This window comes from Pyrus communis, chromosome 8, assembly GCF_963583255.1.
Source record: "Pyrus communis chromosome 8, drPyrComm1.1, whole genome shotgun sequence".
NCBI classification, from domain to species: Eukaryota; Viridiplantae; Streptophyta; class Magnoliopsida; order Rosales; family Rosaceae; genus Pyrus; species Pyrus communis.
The window spans coordinates 24,535,218-24,553,370 of record NC_084810.1 but is presented as its reverse complement, the minus strand read 5'-3'; the positions used below and the strand labels follow the sequence as shown (position 1 = coordinate 24,553,370).

The 18,153-nt window shown below is 37.8% G+C and overlaps 2 protein-coding genes across 5 annotated transcripts; one reads left to right on the top strand and one right to left on the bottom strand.

Moving 5' to 3' along the window:
- Positions 1 to 554: 554 nt before the first annotated feature.
- On the bottom strand, positions 555 to 8,996 carry LOC137742001 (probable LRR receptor-like serine/threonine-protein kinase At1g06840). Of its 4 annotated transcripts, none has more exons than XM_068481727.1 (21): positions 8,818 to 8,996; positions 8,232 to 8,424; positions 7,724 to 7,874; positions 7,247 to 7,318; positions 7,033 to 7,104; positions 6,642 to 6,785; positions 6,464 to 6,535; positions 6,274 to 6,345; positions 6,020 to 6,094; positions 5,598 to 5,666; positions 5,389 to 5,457; positions 5,142 to 5,213; positions 4,838 to 4,924; positions 4,616 to 4,684; positions 3,994 to 4,493; positions 3,451 to 3,609; positions 2,993 to 3,276; positions 2,551 to 2,602; positions 2,129 to 2,382; positions 1,905 to 2,039; positions 555 to 1,717 (listed from the first exon to the last, which is right to left on the bottom strand). In XM_068481727.1, the coding sequence occupies exons 2-21, from the start codon at positions 8,338 to 8,340 to the stop codon at positions 1,370 to 1,372; spliced, it is 2,865 nt and encodes a 954-aa protein (XP_068337828.1). In that variant the 5' UTR covers positions 8,341 to 8,424; positions 8,818 to 8,996; the 3' UTR covers positions 555 to 1,369. The 4 variants fall into 4 exon arrangements, with proteins under 4 accessions (XP_068337828.1, XP_068337831.1, XP_068337829.1 ...); XM_068481730.1 differs by having other exon boundaries at positions 2,129 to 2,379; positions 8,818 to 8,995; XM_068481728.1 differs by lacking the exon at positions 8,818 to 8,996 and adding an exon at positions 8,660 to 8,811.
- A 5,437-nt stretch (positions 8,997 to 14,433) lies between these two features.
- On the top strand, positions 14,434 to 17,997 carry LOC137741959 (root phototropism protein 2). Its single transcript, XM_068481665.1, has 5 exons — positions 14,434 to 14,601; positions 14,786 to 14,855; positions 15,132 to 15,509; positions 15,601 to 16,326; positions 17,145 to 17,997. The coding sequence occupies exons 1-5, from the start codon at positions 14,540 to 14,542 to the stop codon at positions 17,640 to 17,642; spliced, it is 1,734 nt and encodes a 577-aa protein (XP_068337766.1). The 5' UTR covers positions 14,434 to 14,539; the 3' UTR covers positions 17,643 to 17,997.
- Positions 17,998 to 18,153: the final 156 nt, after the last annotated feature.

Below are 18,153 nucleotides of genomic sequence, written 5' to 3'. Positions count from 1 at the left end.
AGACAGTGGAGAAGTGGCTTTTATGTCATGCTTAAGTGTTAGGCCCTTTAAATGATAGGACAGTGGGAGATTTAAGAGCCCTTGATTTTTGGGGCTCACTAAGACCTCTATAAAGCAAATCGAGTCCACCAGAATAAAACTACACACTATTGTAGACATCTCTTATAATTCACATTAAAGATATATCAGACCACTACAACCAAGCTCACCAAGGATCAGATTATCGGTAACGTAATTCTCTTCCCAATGTTGAAAGATATCTCAAATTCGAATAGTTTTTCACGTTTAATTAAAACAAATAGATATGTCAATTGAAAACTTTGTAATATGATAATTAACTTTTCAACTCATTAATAATTTAATTAGTCTATTGTAATTTGTCTGTCTATTGTTCATTTGAGGATAGGTTTACTGTTTGTGCAGGACCCTTTTTTCCGCAGACCAGGTTGAAGGCCCCGGTAAGGTTTTTATCGAGGCTCATTGAGCACACTATCCTCAGTTTGTACATATTCTATGTTGCTTAATGAATATCGTACATTCTTCAAAAAAAAAAAAATAATAACTTTTCAATTCATTAATGATTTAATTAGTATTCGTACAGTCAACTTTGAATGAACAAAAAAATCAACAAAAACCTTCAAAACAGGCATCTGATCAACAAAAACACTATTTTACAGCCAAGATCCTAAAAAAAAAAATTTCCTTCTAGTAAAACATGATCTTTAGGAGGGCCAAATCCTCTGCTAACGGAAGTAACCTGTCCCGGACACCGTGAGCATTTTTGTTAGGAGGCACATATTTGCCATGTCCAGACGTAGGACGTTTATGATCGGTAGAATTCCCACACGACGAGCCCTGATATGATTTAATTTTTAGTTGCCAGAGAGGCCGTTCGCTTGGCTACCGACATTGGAAATTAGTTAAGATCGCTTGGTGCTTTGTGTGCTTGTCAAGTCCGGGGAATTTCCAATACAGTGACACATAGATTGACCAGGTTAGCCTTGTATTTTTATACCGACTTTTTTGAAGATTGAAATCTCTCTCAGTTCTCTTAATAAAATCGGTATTATTTCTCTTGAAAAATCTTCTTATAACTGTTCATTGTAACTGGGCGCCAACCACCGCCTCCTCACCGGCTGCCTCCCCTAGCGCCGCCCTTCCCTCTCTGTTTCTCCTCTTCCCTCGTTCCCTTGCAAACTCAACGATAATCATATCCGCATTTTGCATACTCAACTTCAACAACTGTTTTGACTGCTAAAGTATACTGGTTTTACAACAAAAGGATCAAAATATGTACTCATCTACCTCTCAACCCTTACAAAACCAACTGCAATAAGAAAGGATGCGGCTATGGTTCTCTCTACGGTTGCTATCTTGGCGTAATTGTAGGTACGACTCCGCTAACAAGGTCGCTGCCGGAGACATCTGAAGAGACGTAAGGATGCCTCGCTGCATTGGATGAGGATGGTGGAGTCACTACCTTTCCACCGCTACCATCGGTCACTGATTCCGTTGTTTTGCTGTCAGACTCCGGCACCATAAACCATATGTTTTCGAGTTCCCGAACTACCTCTGCCATTGAGGGCCTCGCGTCTGTATCATCTTCGCAGCACCTGAGAGCCAAACTCAAGAACTTTTCCACACACTCGGAAGGATAAGACCCCATTCTTCCATCAATTACTGAGAAGATCATACCGGATTGGAATGCAATGTTTACCTGAAGTGCATGAAAACTTGTAAATAACACTAAAACCGGTGCAGCTAGTCGGTCACAGGGACTAAATAGCATTAACAATACGCGATCTTAGCTTGACAAAGAAGTTATATTCTTACATGCAAAGCATAGAAGACGGTTTATATATATAGTTATCCAAAACGGTCTGTAATTAGGTTCGAGTAGTTACCTCTCGAACAATGTTTTTGCCATGTGAGATTGGCTGCATCCCTGTCAAGAGCTCCAAAAACACGACACCGAGGCTATAAACATCGCTCTTATCCGTTAGCTTATGAGTTAAGAAATACTCTGGATCAAGGTAACCCTGAAAAATAAATTCAAATAATAAGAGAGTTTTCAATTTGTATTGCTGTTAATTAATAATTTGGTAAGAACAATGCTTATGGGTCTTACCGGTGTCCCCTTCACTACTGTGGATACATGAGCAGGCACAGTCCCTTCGAAATCTGGAACTGGGGCAAGTCGGGAAAGTCCAAAATCAGCAACCTTTGCAATAAACTTGGAGTCCAATAATATATTGCTGGCCTTGATATCCCGATGAAATATCGGAGGGTTGGCTTCTGTATGGAGGTATAGGATGCCCTTGGCTGATCCTAGGGCAATTCTTAATCTCATCTCAAAACCCAGCGGTTCTTTAGACCTAGCTGCTAAGACACGTCACAATCATATGTTAAAGCTTGTCGAATGGCATGTTAATCGAAGTCCCTATTGTAAATTCTTAGTCAAACATTTACGAGGAGTAAATTACTCTGCCAAAATTCAGAGAGAAATGAAGTAAGAACCAAAGACAGTAAAAACTAGAATGTTAGGTTTACCCGAAAGGTGATCCCTTAGAGTTCCGTTGGACATGAACTCATAAACCAACATCTGCGCGCACAAAAATAACATCAAGTTTGTCCCAAATAAATTTGTTGGTTCCAACATAAAGAAAAGAGAGCAAGAAGAGGAGATAAAGTGGCAATAAGTGCCTCTGCCTCGTACGTTCTGGTTTTGATTTCTTTCATTCGTTTTCCATTACTAAATGATATATATAATTTGATATTATGGATTTCGTTTCCCTAGCTCTTCTAGAGTTAGCATTCATTTCCAATTTCTAAGTAGATGAAAAGTATTTCCTGATGCAGTTTATATTGACCACATTACAGACGGAATTTGATAGACAAACATGGAGATGACTACACCTTTTTCGTTTGGAATGAATAAATCGTCTGAAGAAAATGTAGCAGAAATACATTCAGAAAGGATAAGCAAAAGTACCTGTTCCCCTTCTTCATCACAATACCCGACTAAGGACACGAGATTCCTATGATGTAAGGGTGACAATAATTCTATTTCTGTTAGAAACTCCTTCTCGCCCTGTAATGATCCCTCTTGTGCACGTTTTATGGCCACAACTGTTCCGTCAGCAAGGGTGCCTTTATAAACCTTTCCATAACCTCCTTGTCCAATTTGAGCAGAGCTGTTAAACTTGTCTGTAGCAGTGGACATTTCTCCATAAGTAAAAGCCTTGACACCTTCAATTTTAACGGAGCTCTTGGATGCTGCGGATAAACAAAGGCACAATGTTAAAAACGAAATTGTTTAGTCCAAGACGTGATGCGCCTGCCCAATCTTATTAGATTCAATTGAGTGTAGGGCTTCTCAGGATTCATAAGCCCTATGGAATTTATCATTTATGCTAATAACCTTTCGCCTTATGATAGTAAGATACTCACTGTGACGTCTTCTTGAAATTGCATGGCGGTCCTTCAAATGTTTTCTGAATATAAGAAGAGAAACAATTGCAGATAATGCGACGGCACCAGCAATAGTCCCTAATATTATGCCCGCCAGAGCGCCCTTGCCTAGACCGGAATTTGAAGAGAGGGCAACCACTGTGACATCAATAAGAACCATGAGATCAACAGATTGAAATCAGCAAACAGTTTCACATCATAGATACATGAATGAACAGATGAATGTATTAACTAATGCATATTTGATAAATGAACCCGTTCACTACAGAATGTATTCAATTCTATTATCCTATAATTTTAAAATGCACAGCATCGGAATTAAATGTAATTTCAACAGGAAGGCAACAAAAGAAAAAGTAGTTAGGTCTGATTAAACCGGACACCCGGCACAAGCTACTGAACTGTGATAAGAATAGTCAAGCTAAGCAAACATAAGCCCCCCACTATTCCGAATTATCCCACTTCTCCGACAAATTCATGTAGAAAATGAAACATATAAAAAATAAGGTTCTTGAGACAAACCATCCTTGTAAGGCCCCAGTAGAATGAAGCCGAGAAGTTCATAGGGTCCAAATACATCACTGTCAGGAATTTTCCATGCTGTGAACATGGTCATGATTCTTTTAACTTCACTTTTATTGAAAGTATGGGAATTATTGGCCTTATCAACATATACAGGAAAAAGCTTCAGAGAAATTCTCAGTCGAGGTCCCTTTTCCCATACAAATGAAGTAATGTCCAGCTGATCGAGATCTAATTTGAGACCAGAAGTAAGATACCACTCAAATGTACTTTTGTATGGGCGAAAATCTGTGAATCCGGGACTTTTCAACCGATACTCAACAAGTAGAGGAACAGCACAAAAACAAGCTACAGGAAGATATTCGAAAGGGGGTGGGCATGCTTGACTCAAACAGTTGGCAGTGGAGTTAATCGAAATCTGACTGTCATTTTCGTCACCACTTTCGGTCCCACAGAATTTATCAAGGCTGGCATCTGAGCAGAGCGGATTTCCCCGAAGCCTGAACAACAGTAATCAGAAGAGAAAGATTAATGAAGTTTTTCATTACAGTGCTAAATATTTGTTATATTGTTAACTTGCACTTAGAGATATGTTAACATAGAACAAAGTCCAGAAGCAAACCCGACAGTGACATTTTGCGGAACTTCTGTACTGCCGTTTACACTTGTAAGGTCATTGTTCTGCAACTCCCTGCAACATCAGAAGCCACATTACACTTGTTAACCAAATTTATAAACAGCGGCATCCTAACACCAGAAAGTGTAAATTCACACACACACACAACCCACTGGGCCACTCTCTCTTCACCAACAGAAGTAACAATTTTCTCACTCCAGTTCTTACAAGATTAGTCTTTCTGTCGCGTTGAGTTTCCTGTTTTGCCAAAGCGCTGCTGGAACGGAGCCACTCAATGAATTGTTTGCTATAGACCTGCCATGAGAAACAAATTTTCTCACTTTACTTCATAACATAGTTTTTATTATTGGCAATGCTAAAACATTTGATAACATCTTAAAGAAAATAACTTCAAACTCTTCCTATTTACAAAGTAAGATAGACGGAAGCTCGAATTTGAGCTAAACAAAGATTGATCAACAATATCACTAAATAATCCAAAACATCAAAAGAGCAGTTTGAAGTGGCTCACAATCTCTGAAGATTACGAAGATTTGAAAAGTTGCCAGGAATTCTTCCGGTCAGAGTGTTGTTAGATAAATTGCTGCACACAAAGTTCATACTTTGAATATTAAAAATCCATGTAATCCTTTTACAATTAATTATATGATCTCTAAAGCGTAACACTGCTTTTTAGAGAACATTTAACAAGAAAATCCTGCTAAACGTTAAATATAATACATATGGGCATATCATTTGCAAGGTAAATAGCGTCTTACATCGTCGTGATTTGATCAGAGAGTTTACCCAGAGGCAAGGATCCATTTAGCTGATTTGAGCTTAGATCTCTGAAAATTGGTATGAATAAATAACGAATTACTTAAGATACTGTTGAAACATAATGTACATTATATTCCAAGAATTTAGAAAAGCCAGAAAATCACTAAAAATAATAGGGTATGAAGTGACACTTCTTGAATGAACTTACACATAACCGAGGTTTGGAATCCTACTCAAATCAGGAATAGGCCCTTGTAAGTTGCAGTTCCTCAAACTCCTGAAAGAAACAACAAAAACACAAAGACATTCAATCTTGACATGATTCATTGTGTTAAATGTTAAGAGCTACTTCTCGATTGTCATTCCAAACCAGCACCATCACCTAATGTGATATAACATCAGATAGAAACGGGAGATGTTCCCCGCACAGTGGTTGGAAATATGTTTTTCCCAACAAAAACTATAATTCCCTCTATTTGTTGCTATGATTAATTACAAATCTTTTAGATTTTCATCTCCGTAGTTGGGGCTTTAAATCCGATGTATGAATAAACAGAGATTCTAGTCCTTAGATCACACACTTTTACCTTTAAACTTACTAAAAGACAGAGAATCAGAAGAAGAACTTACAACTTCAACAGTTTAGACATGTTGCTATACGTATCTGGAATTGTAGTCCCATCAAAGTTGTTGTTGTCAACTTGACTGCAAAACAAATAAGATTATAGGGCTAAGAAGCTTGATACGGGATTGCATCCCTCAAATTATGTCATAGAAAAAGGAAAGTCCAGAGAATTGTTCCCAACAGTACGAAAATTCAAGAAGGGAAAGGATGAAAACATAATTAAGGCACAAATTATGTCCCGAAAAATAAGAAAACATACAGTATTAATAAGTTTGGCAACTCCGAGAACTCTGGCGGAAGATACCCAGATAAGTTGTTGTTGTCAAGAAGACTGCAAAAAGTCCGATACATTTATTCAACTCAAGATGGCCGTACAGAGAAATGAAGAGGGCAAAATGAAACTAATGAACCAAGTTGAAGATTCTGAATGTTTCCAGCGTACTACTTACAAGTGGACAAGACTTGGTAATTTGGAAAGCTCAGGTGGAATTTGCCCGCTAATCGAATTGTTGTTCATGTGACTGCCCAAAACGGAAAAGATGTGAAACATAAGAAAGACAGAACTATAACAAACACAAGATAATATTACACTTTTTAAACTAAAGCAGCATTTGAAAAAACCCTTACAAATGCTTTGTCTTGTTCAAATTTGCAAATGATTTTGGTAATGGTCCTGATATTTGGTTCTGGTCGATTTGTATTCTGTCCAATTTTGGAAAATAACCGAGCTCTTCGGGCAAGGGACCTGATAATTTGTTTCCATTGAGGAGCCTGTAAACGCAGAATATTTGATGTATAATGAAAGTTATGAAATTTAGCAACGATAAGTTATCATAAATTGAGGTATACTTTGAATAATTGATTCAAATATTGGGAGTATCTCATAAACAATAAAACCTACATATGTGTTCTTGCTTTCTAATGCTGTCAACATAAAACATTACCATGTGATGAAAATGTACGTTCGGCGATTCAGTCTAACCAAATTTTGCCAAAAAGTCAAAACAGCTTAACTTACAAAAGTTCCAAGGTTGTTATGTTGCCAATCTCCTTCGGTATACTTCCACTCATGTTGTTCCACATAAAATCCCTATCAGAAGAATAGATGGAGGAATATGGATCAGAAGAGAAAATCATACCCATCATATTAAGGAGAATAACAAATTTCCCAGAACACTGAGAAGAGATTGTCCAAGAATTTAAAGCTTCTTTCAAGGTATGTGGTGCCGTACAATATTTTCATATAAGATAAGCTGCCAAGCTCTGGCGATAAACTTCCTGACAGATTCATATTTAGTAGTTGCCTGCATTAAAGAAGGAAAACTTGTCATCATAGCCAAAGTCTACTTGAAGTTTAAAAGTTCAACATGTTTTTGACGGTAACAAAATATAATTTTCATGTCACACAAGACATTCAAACATTACTTGATTCTGTAAACCCTAGATGACTACTGATTGATCTTAGGAACAGGGTCGACTTGGCAGATTTTCTTATTTCGTTTAGATATTTCTACGAAGTTCATAATTGAATCACCTACAAGCAGGGAGTTTTTTTCATTGAAACCGCTCAGAACCAGAAAAATGAAAATGAAATCTTTCCATGAATGGAGGAAAGAATGAAACAAGAACAGGCAAAGGTGAAAGGGGATACTCCGTTTAGTCACCAATCATGCAAAGTATAAATGAGAATCAGAAAGATTAAAATATACAATTCTTGAACATGATGATAGCCATCATCTAATGCTGTGTTGTAGCAAAGCACTCCTGTCCAGTTTGCTGTACATGGGTCTCCTCGATTCCAGTTGCTCAGATTCTTGTTGGGATCAACCAAACTTCTCTTGATGGCCTGCAGCGCCGTCACTGCAATCCAACACAAATGATGATCCTTACTGATTAACACAGCCAAACTAAATTTTTCTAAAAAGACCAAGTATGAGGATATCCAAATCAAAAAACAAGGCACTTTCATAATCATGCTATACATCAGAAATGAGTCCAAAAATCACAAATGTTATTATTGGAGTGCATGAATCTGCTGGAAGTGGACATAAACATCAATCCCTAGAAGACAGTAAACGTGAAACAGGTCACTTATTTGTCAAATGAAGTTACAAATTCCTGAAGAACTTCTAAATCGATTTCACATCATAACAACTGTACTCAAGCATTCCCTATACTAGAAAAAAAGCCGAGCTTCAAAAACATAAGCAAAATCACCTTCTGCAGGGTGGGTGATACCAAGATCTTGTGCTCCAGCTCGTAGCGAAGACCAGCACAAGAACATGCAGAAAACCCATGCATATGTCCAAACTGTTGATGGATACATCCCGAGATCGCAAGAATCACTACAATTCCAACCTACCCTTTACAACACAATAGCAGAATTTTATGCAGAGCTGGAATAGTCCCCCTGATATCAAACACCAAGCACAAAAAAGATTGCAAATTGAATTAGAAAGCAACCGAATATGCTGAAATAGTGTGCCTAACAACTGAACTGAATCCTCAAGTCCTCAAGCAATTTAACACTAAAACCAATGAGCTCCAACCACTTCAAAACAAAACATATAAGAATCTAAAGTGAAAACTCATACGGCAGACAGCTGGGAGACGAAATAAAGAAAACCCAATTGCCAGAAACTCACAGAAGCATAGAAAAATGTAGATATTGATAGCTTTGAAATTTATAAAGAAGTGATGCAAAAAGAGAGAAGCTTTTGGTTTTGGATTGAATTTGATTTGAATATACTACCAACTACGAGAAGATTCAAATAATAGCATGAAAATAATACATAAATGGCACCTGGGAGTTGGTTTGGTATTTTTCTGACCAGGTCTCCATAACTAATGCTGGATAGATGATCGAAGTCGGTGATGACGATGATACAGCCCATCGTTTTCTTTTGCTTTTTTTTATTGGAAAAAAATAACAATTTGGTGAAATATTTTGTATACAAAAATGAAAAAATGAAAAGGGAGTTAGGGTGTTGATGGGAGTTTGAAATTTTATGCAGCCAATTGGTGGTGGTGGGGTGGGGGGGTGACAAGAAACTAACGTCTGAGAAAACGGCCAACTACCTAATGAGCGCCGGGAACAGACTTTTTTGTGACCGTTCTACGTCGGCGCCCGATATTGTTTCTCACCACATGAATTCAATTTTGGATGGTGAAAACTTTAACAATGTATCTAGAGCATGTTTACCAGCTTCAAACGTGAATAAGAAGAGATTAAAACGAACATCAATTGGAGTTACAAAGAGATCAAAGTTTTCGTTGAAGCGTTTACTAATTATCTATCGCGAATTAATTAGTTCAAGAGATTCAAACCTAAGACATTTTACTTACAAAATAATAATAATAAAAATTATCATTAAACTGTAATACTAAACGATTAATGATCTCACCAACTTGATTAGCTGATATGTAATTTTCGATAAAGCGTTTACTATAAATTATCACGAATCAATTGTATGGAACTCGTAATTCGAGTTATTTGAACCTTAAACTTTTCACCTCACAAATAAAAATGAATATTATTATACTGTATTACTAATAGATGATTGCTGTTACTGACTTGATTAGCTGATAAGTAAAAGATATTTGTAAAACACTAAGCCATTAATTATTAATATTGCAAGAATAATCATCATAACTATTGCAGGAATAATCAATATGGAGTAATATTATATTTTTTATACCACGTCATTAATAGACGTTGGATCCACCAATATTAAATAGATAAAGATGTTAACCTAGTAGCAAGTGAGAACACATATAATTCCGTCAACCAGCACGTTTTTACATGACATCTGTGTTGTCTATTTAGTCCGAACCTTAAAAATATTTTCATGAATAAATAAATAAAAAATGTGCTCTTCACACTAATCAGTGGAAAAAAAAAATCCTGCTGCTTGTCTGCAATTCAATCACACGCAACAATATTTCCAAAATATTATTTAAAGAAAAAAAATACCCAAACGGCAGTGGTGAAAGCGAGGGCATGGAACATGAAGTCAAATTTAGATAGGATTTTAGGGTAAAGTAAGTTGGAGTAGTGGATGAGTTTAGACTTTAGACACATCATTTTACCATCAAAGTTGGATTTGGTGCAAATATCAAATTCTGGCCCAATATCATCATCAACATTTTGAATAATTACATTAACGTGTTTTAAATTGAAAGATATATTTTATTGGAATTTGCGAGAACACCGAGCGAGAAAAGTAATATGTTAAGATTATGATAAAATATTGTAGACGTGATCGAAGTCGCAGTTGTGTCATTTCCCTTCCCTTACGTAAAATCTACAAGTTGTATGCAATTTTTTTAAAATTCTTCGTATTGGCCTTCTTGGGAAGCAAAGCCTTGTTCCACCAAAAATACATAGTAAATTCTTAAAATTTGCTCAAGCGGCAAAGGAAAGTGAAGTGATATGTTTGAATTATGATACATGTAGGCACGGACGAAGCTGCAAAGGCACGTGTGCATGAAGCAGCTGCATCATTCCCCCCCCCCCCTCTTTCTCCTCTCCCATCACCACTACCGCCGCCGCCGCCATTTTAGCGACTTTATTGAAGTGTCGGCAAACTCTACAAAGTTATATGGATTTTTTTATAAAAAAAAATTCTTAGCATCGACCTTCACAGGTGGCAGAGTTTCGCTCCGACACTAAATTAGGGTTCAATTTTCTTCAGTGTGATAAAAAGTTGCAAAAAATCATCCAATTTCCTTAAATTAGGTAAACCTTAATTAATGCATGTGGACCTTCAAGCTTTTAATCATGCATAATTACAAGGAGATAGAGTTAAATGGAACCCTCCCACCTTTAAAGAAGGAATATGAACATCTGCCTACCTCATCACATTTTGACTCTTGCACAAGTTATTCGCTGCAAAACGAGCCAAAGAGGCAACCAAATATTTCCACACTACCTTTTGTTTGGAAAGTAATGTTATGAAAGGTAGTTTGCTCGCTTGACCAAAGAGAAAGATTGAAATAGTCAAGAACAAAGAAAACCTTTTAAGTAGACAAAAACTCTTTAAATCTAGATAATTTAACCAAATATCCAATCCTTCAATGGCGGGGGATAGCAACCAAAGGAGCCACTTGCAAAGGGTTGAAAGGGGACATATGCCATCAAATCGGATGTGATATGCCATCGAGTCGGATGTGAACAAATTCCTTAAATCCGCTCTTAGAGTTCAAGAAAAAAAAACAGATATATATCTTTCTTAAACATCTTATACTTTTGTTTTTTATTTTTACATTTTAGCTTGCATCATACAGAAATTTCAAAATCATGTGATCATGTAGCTATCAAATTATTAATTTGAAAGGATGCGTGGCCGTCTAATTGGAACTCGTACCATTCACCAATCTCATTCTATAAGCTTGACGACCCCCCAAAAAAAAAAAAAAAAAAAAGGAAAGAAGAAACTCCCATGTATTGGGCCTTGGGACCAATGGGCTAATCCAATATTTTGAATGGACTAGGCCAATCCTTATGCATGATGAGTAAGACTGGTCTTTTTTATCGATTGAATATCTGCTTGAGACTGTTTTATATGAAGTACTTACGCTTATAAGCACTTTTACTGGGGAAAAAAAACTTTTAATAGAAGAAAAATGTTAGAAAGATCACATTTGATAACACACATGTGAACCGCTTCTCTAAAAACTTTTAACCATCATCCGCCTAACGTTGGGAAGCTGGCTAATTTTCCTTTTAGGATCAAGCATGAAACAAGAAGGACCTACCTTTCTAAAAAATACACTTCACGACTCATGCCATTTTGTTTTCTCAAACAAAACTAGAAAAGTAGGTTTGATTTCAGTCCCCAAATTCGTTACACATCAACATTCATCGCCAACGGAGAAGGGGACCAACCTCTTTGCTTTCCCACAAGAAGTTGCAACTAATTAGCAAATCCCACGACAGATGTTGCCCCCACATGCAAAAGCCATCAACTTCGAGTAATCACTTCAGATTTGAACGCCCTTCCATATGCATTTGTTCACCATTAACCCAGGCAGCTTTCGCCTTGTAAAGCTCATTTGTAGCTCTCAATTTAATGTCATATGCATGCATGTAGTTGTAAATTAGACGCAAACCACTCGTAATAAGTAAATTTAAACAAGTTACATGTAAATGTTTGAATGCATTTGGATTTACAACTTATTTCGCTCGTAGCTCACAATTGTTTTGTTGAGCTACATGTCAATTGCTCGAGAATTGACATTATGGTTACTGAACAAGGTAGCTGCTAGTATTATGCATTTGCATGCATTATTACGAGCACTTGTTGATAAACTCACTCGACATATATTGACATGTTCGCTCAAGAGTTATTGACACATATTTGCTAAAAAATTATTGATCTCTATTGACTGACGTGTAACATAACTTGGTAAACAACTTCAGGCCCACCAATGCTGGATGAAATGTCCAAAAATTTCAGCAAATAATGTAGGTAGACATATGTATCTTTCAAAAAGGGTGGAAATGCGACGCGTGCACACATCATTGGCTATTTGGATTCAAAGTAGCTCCTGTGGGAACCCACCTCGTTATCCTGCATGTGCTGTTCACAGCCAACATGTCAGCCGCCCGACGTGTAGGGCCGCCGGAGTTTACAAATTAGAACGTATGATGACGTGGCCCTAAGGAGGCCAGTTGTTTGGTGAAGTCGACGCTGGCGCGAGTCCTAGTCACTTGTGTTTTGCGTGGCGGAGATATGCAGTGAGACCGGACCATTAAGCCCTAATTTGGTAAACATTCAGTTTCAGCTTTTTTTTTACAATGTTGAGTGAAAAAAAGCCAAAAACACAAAGCTGCAAAACCCAGCTTTGAAAAACCAGTTTTTTTCACATCTGTTTTACATAAAAATTTATCAAACACTATAATACTACTTTTTTTTTTTTCAAAAGCACTTTTACAAAAAAGTTTACCAAACACTCTACTGTTTTATTTCACAGTTGCTTATTCTCACAGTACAGCAGAAGCAGATTTTTTTCAAAGCACATCAATATCAAACCAGCTCTAAGCCAGATCCCAAGATTCAGTAACACGTCCCATCCACCATAATTCCTCTAAAACGACGTCGAATGCTGATTTTATGCACTACATTATTCCTAAACATTCAAGGATGTTAAGCCTGCATTTTTGAGTCTTACCTAGCTAGCATAGATGAACAGTTTAAACTTGATGATGTGGAGTACATGTGGTTTTTAAATGTCATGTGTGATCAACTTAGAATATATACAGAGGACGTTAAGCGTCACATGTGGTCAAGCCAGCTATAAAGAAAGCTAAAAGTTCTACTCCAGACTGATCAATTAGCAATTGTTGAATAACTCAACTTCTTATACGTGCTTGCAAAGTTTTTTAACGGTCTAATGTGAGACATTCTTTGCAAACTCACAATTAATGTGCGATGATAAAGCATATCGCAAAGGGTTCGAAATATCTAATACCGAAGGATAAATGTCCAGCAAAATAACTTAAAATCTTTGACATTTTCCACCTATTGAGAACTAGTTTTGCGTTCGATATCCACTCCAATGCGATATCACAACAGATCATCTATGAGGTAAACTCTACAGCTCCACATGATCTCACACGTCACCCAATATGATTTGTCCACATAAAAACGCCATACGTGAGAGGTGTGTTAAGCATATCCCACATTGAAATATAGATGTATAAGCTAAGAGCAAATTGAAATCCAAAATCCATTCCAAAGCCAAAGAGATTAAAGGATTAAAAGGCTACGAAATAGGGAAAACCAACAACTTTTCACGGGAAATGACCAAATAATACGTGATATGCTTATGCTCAGCTCTAATCTGTCAAGTAGTGACAATTTGAATTAGGACAAGCAACGTAGAAAAAGAAAATTATAGCTTAAAATGGAATACTTGTCAAGCTAATCGTTGTATAACTAAAGATAAGATCAATGGCAGATTTATGATTCGAACCTCGGGAGTTTTATTGTTAGAAGTTTAAGGTTTTTTAGACAGAAATGGAAAGTGAAGCGTGTAAAAAAATTTCAATTTATTCACTGAGGTATTTCGTCGAACACTTGGTAAACTTGTTGTTGTTGGTCAAAAATCAAGTCACGAATATGTCAACGATATCAACATATGCCGAAACAATCTGATGAATGATATTAAGAGAATTTGTCTAGACTATCGACGTAACCTGTCGAGATATGTCTAGCAAACATTACATCAAACACTTCGTGGGCACAAAAAAAACTCATACCAAATATTCAAAGAATCCTCCCAAAACCTTCGTATATATATTTTCTGAACTCCAAATAGTTCTAGGACCACCTTGGTCCCAATGTACATTCGTCCTAGATAAGACTTATACGCATGATTCAATAATTTCTAGCTAGTATCCAAGAAAACATGGTAAATAAAAGCTCTTTATGTAACCCGCCATTGTGACCCCATTTATTCAGAGACCATATAATCTCTCTGTTCTCTCTCTGCACAGCAGCTCCAAGCTCCTCCCACCTCACATGGCTTCCACTCTCAATGGCAGCAACAGGCTCTCCCTTGCCATGGAGCGCACTGGCCAATGGTACTACAACTATCAAACCCTCTCTTGCATGTTGCCAGGAAACCGGATTCGGCACGGCGGTGGTCCGGTCACTCAAATCATCGCCGGCCGGACATATATCCATCCATACAGCATGCACGCCGACTAATTTCTTTGTTTAAAACCTAATTAACAAGCTTCTGCTCATCTTTATGTGTGTTTGTAGGATTTTCTCTCAAGATATCCCGTCAGATGTTGTGGTTCAAGTTGGTGAAGCCAATTTCTCTCTACACAAGGTATTAAATTCACTAGATCGAGTTCCAATCTCGTTCAAATTTACACGTTTTTTAACGTGCTTATGTTCTATTGAGTTCGTATTTTGTTCGAAGGTATATATTTTACGTGTTGATATCGTGCTTATGTTCGAGATTTCGAGCTTGAAACCATTGTTTCACGTGTTGATATTGTGCTTATGTCGCGATTTCGTTTCAATTTCGAGTGCATGCATGCTTAACTAACGTGATTAACAAATTAACTACACGAAATTACCAACTTAATTATTCTATTTGCAGTTCATGCTTGTGGCGAAAAGCAACCGCATAAGGAAACTGATAATGGAGTCAAAACAACCGGACCTAACGAGAATCGACCTCTCCGACGTTCCCGGAGGCCCGGAGACGTTCGAGAAGGCGGCCAAGTTCTGCTACGGCGTCAACTTCGAGATCACAGTCCACAACGTCGCCGCCCTCCGCTGCGCGGCGGAGTATTTGGAAATGACCAATAAGTACTGCGACAACAACCTCATCGGCCGCACTGAAGATTTCTTATCTCAAGTCGCTCTCATGAGCCTCTCCGGCGCCATTGTCGTGCTCAAGTCCTGCGAAGACCTCCTTCCCATGGCGGAGGACCTCAAAATCGTACAGAAATGCGTCGATGTCGCCACTTCCAAGGTACTTAACTGTAATTAACTTCTAATCACGCAGTATTACAGTCTAACGATATTCTTTTGATCATAATTATGTGATTAATTGTTGATTACAGGTCTCAATCGAAGCAAAATTTCCGAGTCGATCGCCGACGAATTGGTGGACAGAGGAATTGTCGATTTTGGACATTGAGTTCTTCGGCAGAGTTATCTCCGCGATGAAGCTGCGCGGGGGGAAATCATTGACCGTTTCCAGCGCTATCATAACTTACGCTGAGAAATGGCTCCGAGATATCGTCCGAGACCGCTCTGGACCCGCCGCGAAATTGGCCGCTTCGGACGACTCCGAACTGAGACTCCAACAACGGGAGCTTCTAGAATCGATCGTCGCGATCTTACCAACTGAGAAAGCTGCTATGCCGATCAACTTCCTCTGCTGCCTTCTCAGATCTGCGACCTTCGTCAAGGCGTCCAGCACGTGCAAGACCGAGCTCGAGAGGCGGATCTCGTCGGTCCTGGAGCACGTGACAGTCGACGACCTCCTGGTGCTGTCGTTCACCTACGACGGCGAGAGGCTCTTCGATCTCGAGAGCGTGAGGAGGATTATCTCCGGGTTCGTGGAGAAGGAGAAGAGCGTCGCGGTCTTCAACGCCGGTGATTTCAGGGAGGTTTGCTCGGCGGAGATGATCAGAGTCGCGAAGACTGTCGACGCGTATCTTGGTGAGATCGCCACGTGTGTTGAGCTCAGTATCTCGAAGTTCAACGGCATTGCCAACCTCATCCCCAAAGGCGCGCGTAAAGTCGACGACGATCTCTATCGTGCCATTGATATTTACTTGAAGGTAGGTAATTTACTAATTACGAATTGATTAATTATTTTTACACATGCACCATTATTTTATATTAAATCGCACATTACATTTCTATTGACAGGAATCGAAATCTAAAATATTTATTTACGAGTAAAAAGACCACAAGACCATCATGTTATTAACTCGAATTTCTTTAATTGATTTTGGATCATAGCTGAGAATTTGCTTGAACTCGTGAATTTAAATAATTGTTGAATTTGATTTTCAAACCAGAAATTTAATAGATGCAAACTTAGTAAGTTTTCAAAATTTGACTTGCGCTTTCACGTTTTAGAATAAAATCGGAAAGTAGACCAAACAAGAGTTCAATTTTTTCATTGAAATAGGTTATCAAACAGCTCCTTAGAGTTACAATTTCCAAAGCTCAAGTTCAGTATTAGAAAACTCGTAAGACAATCTTTCAATCTTGCTAACAAAACTTATATCAAAACCACTCAGGGTATGTTGTCTTGAATTCAAAATCTGAATTTGATTAACTTTAGTTATCACAATTTCAAATAGAGTAATACTACACTGACCACATATTTGTACCATCATTTATATAATCTCTTTAATAGAGATATGGCTCGCCAACGCATGCGAGTTCATCTCTATTCGAAATATGATGCAAATTATGATATAAATATGTGATACGAGTAGAAGTTTTGTTTCAAATATATCTTTCAGTAAACATTTTGTAATTTAGTTGATCAATAACATTAACTTTGCGTCCAAAGTTTGTAGATAAAATTGCACTTTATTGTTAATTAATCGTAAATTATGTGTTGTGATTAATTACTATCATGCAGGCTCATCCGAACCTTGATGAGATAGAGAGGGAGAAGGTGTGCAGCGTAATGGATGCATTGAAGTTGTCATACGAAGCGAGAGTCCACGCTTCGCAAAACAAACGACTCCCAGTTCAAATCGTACTGCACGCGTTGTATTACGACCAGCTAAAGCTGAGGAGCAGGGTGGACGAAAACGATGTGCAAGACGCAGTAACGACGAGGAGTCAGGTGCAACACGACGTGTCGTTGGCGAGGGAGAACGAGGAGTTGAGAACGGAGTTGTTGAAGATGAAGATGTACATTACGGACCTGCAGAAGACTGGTTCTGCAGGGATTGCAACGACGTCATCTGGTAAAGGAGGTGGCGGGCCCAAAAAGGCCACATTTTTCTCGTCTGTGTCGAAGAAATTGGGGAAGTTGAATCCCTTCAAGCAAGGGTCGAAGGACACATCGAATATCATGGATGAGGGTGTGGATATAACCAAGCCTAGAAGGAGAAGGTTTTCTATTTCTTAATTAATCAAGTCTTCGAGGGAGTTTTGGCGCAATGGAAATGTTGCTTTGTTATGATGGAAAGGTCACAAGTTCAAGTCGTGGAAACTGCCTCTTTGTAAAACAAGATAATGCTGCGTACAATAGGAGTTTTCTTGACTCTTAAAAAGTAGTGATCTTGTTGGTTTGGACTCACTATTTTAGTTAATCTAAGTCTTTGCTTTTTGTGTTGGTGTTAATTCTTTTTTTTTTTTTTATTTTACTAAATCTTTTTAATTTGTTGTTTTGTTGAGATTTATTTGTCTTAACTTTGGACTATTTGGTCCAATTGTGCAGCTACAAATGTTCATATGTAGAATATATAATATGATTGGCAACATATGAATTTTAAAAAGGGCATGTCTTGAGTTTTTTAAGTCTCGGAAGCCAAAATAAGTGCTCTAACATAACTTAAAAAAAAAAAAATTATTTGTTTGATTGTTTTGTTCTTATAAAACGTAACAAATAGCCTTTAATAACGTTACATTTAGAGAAC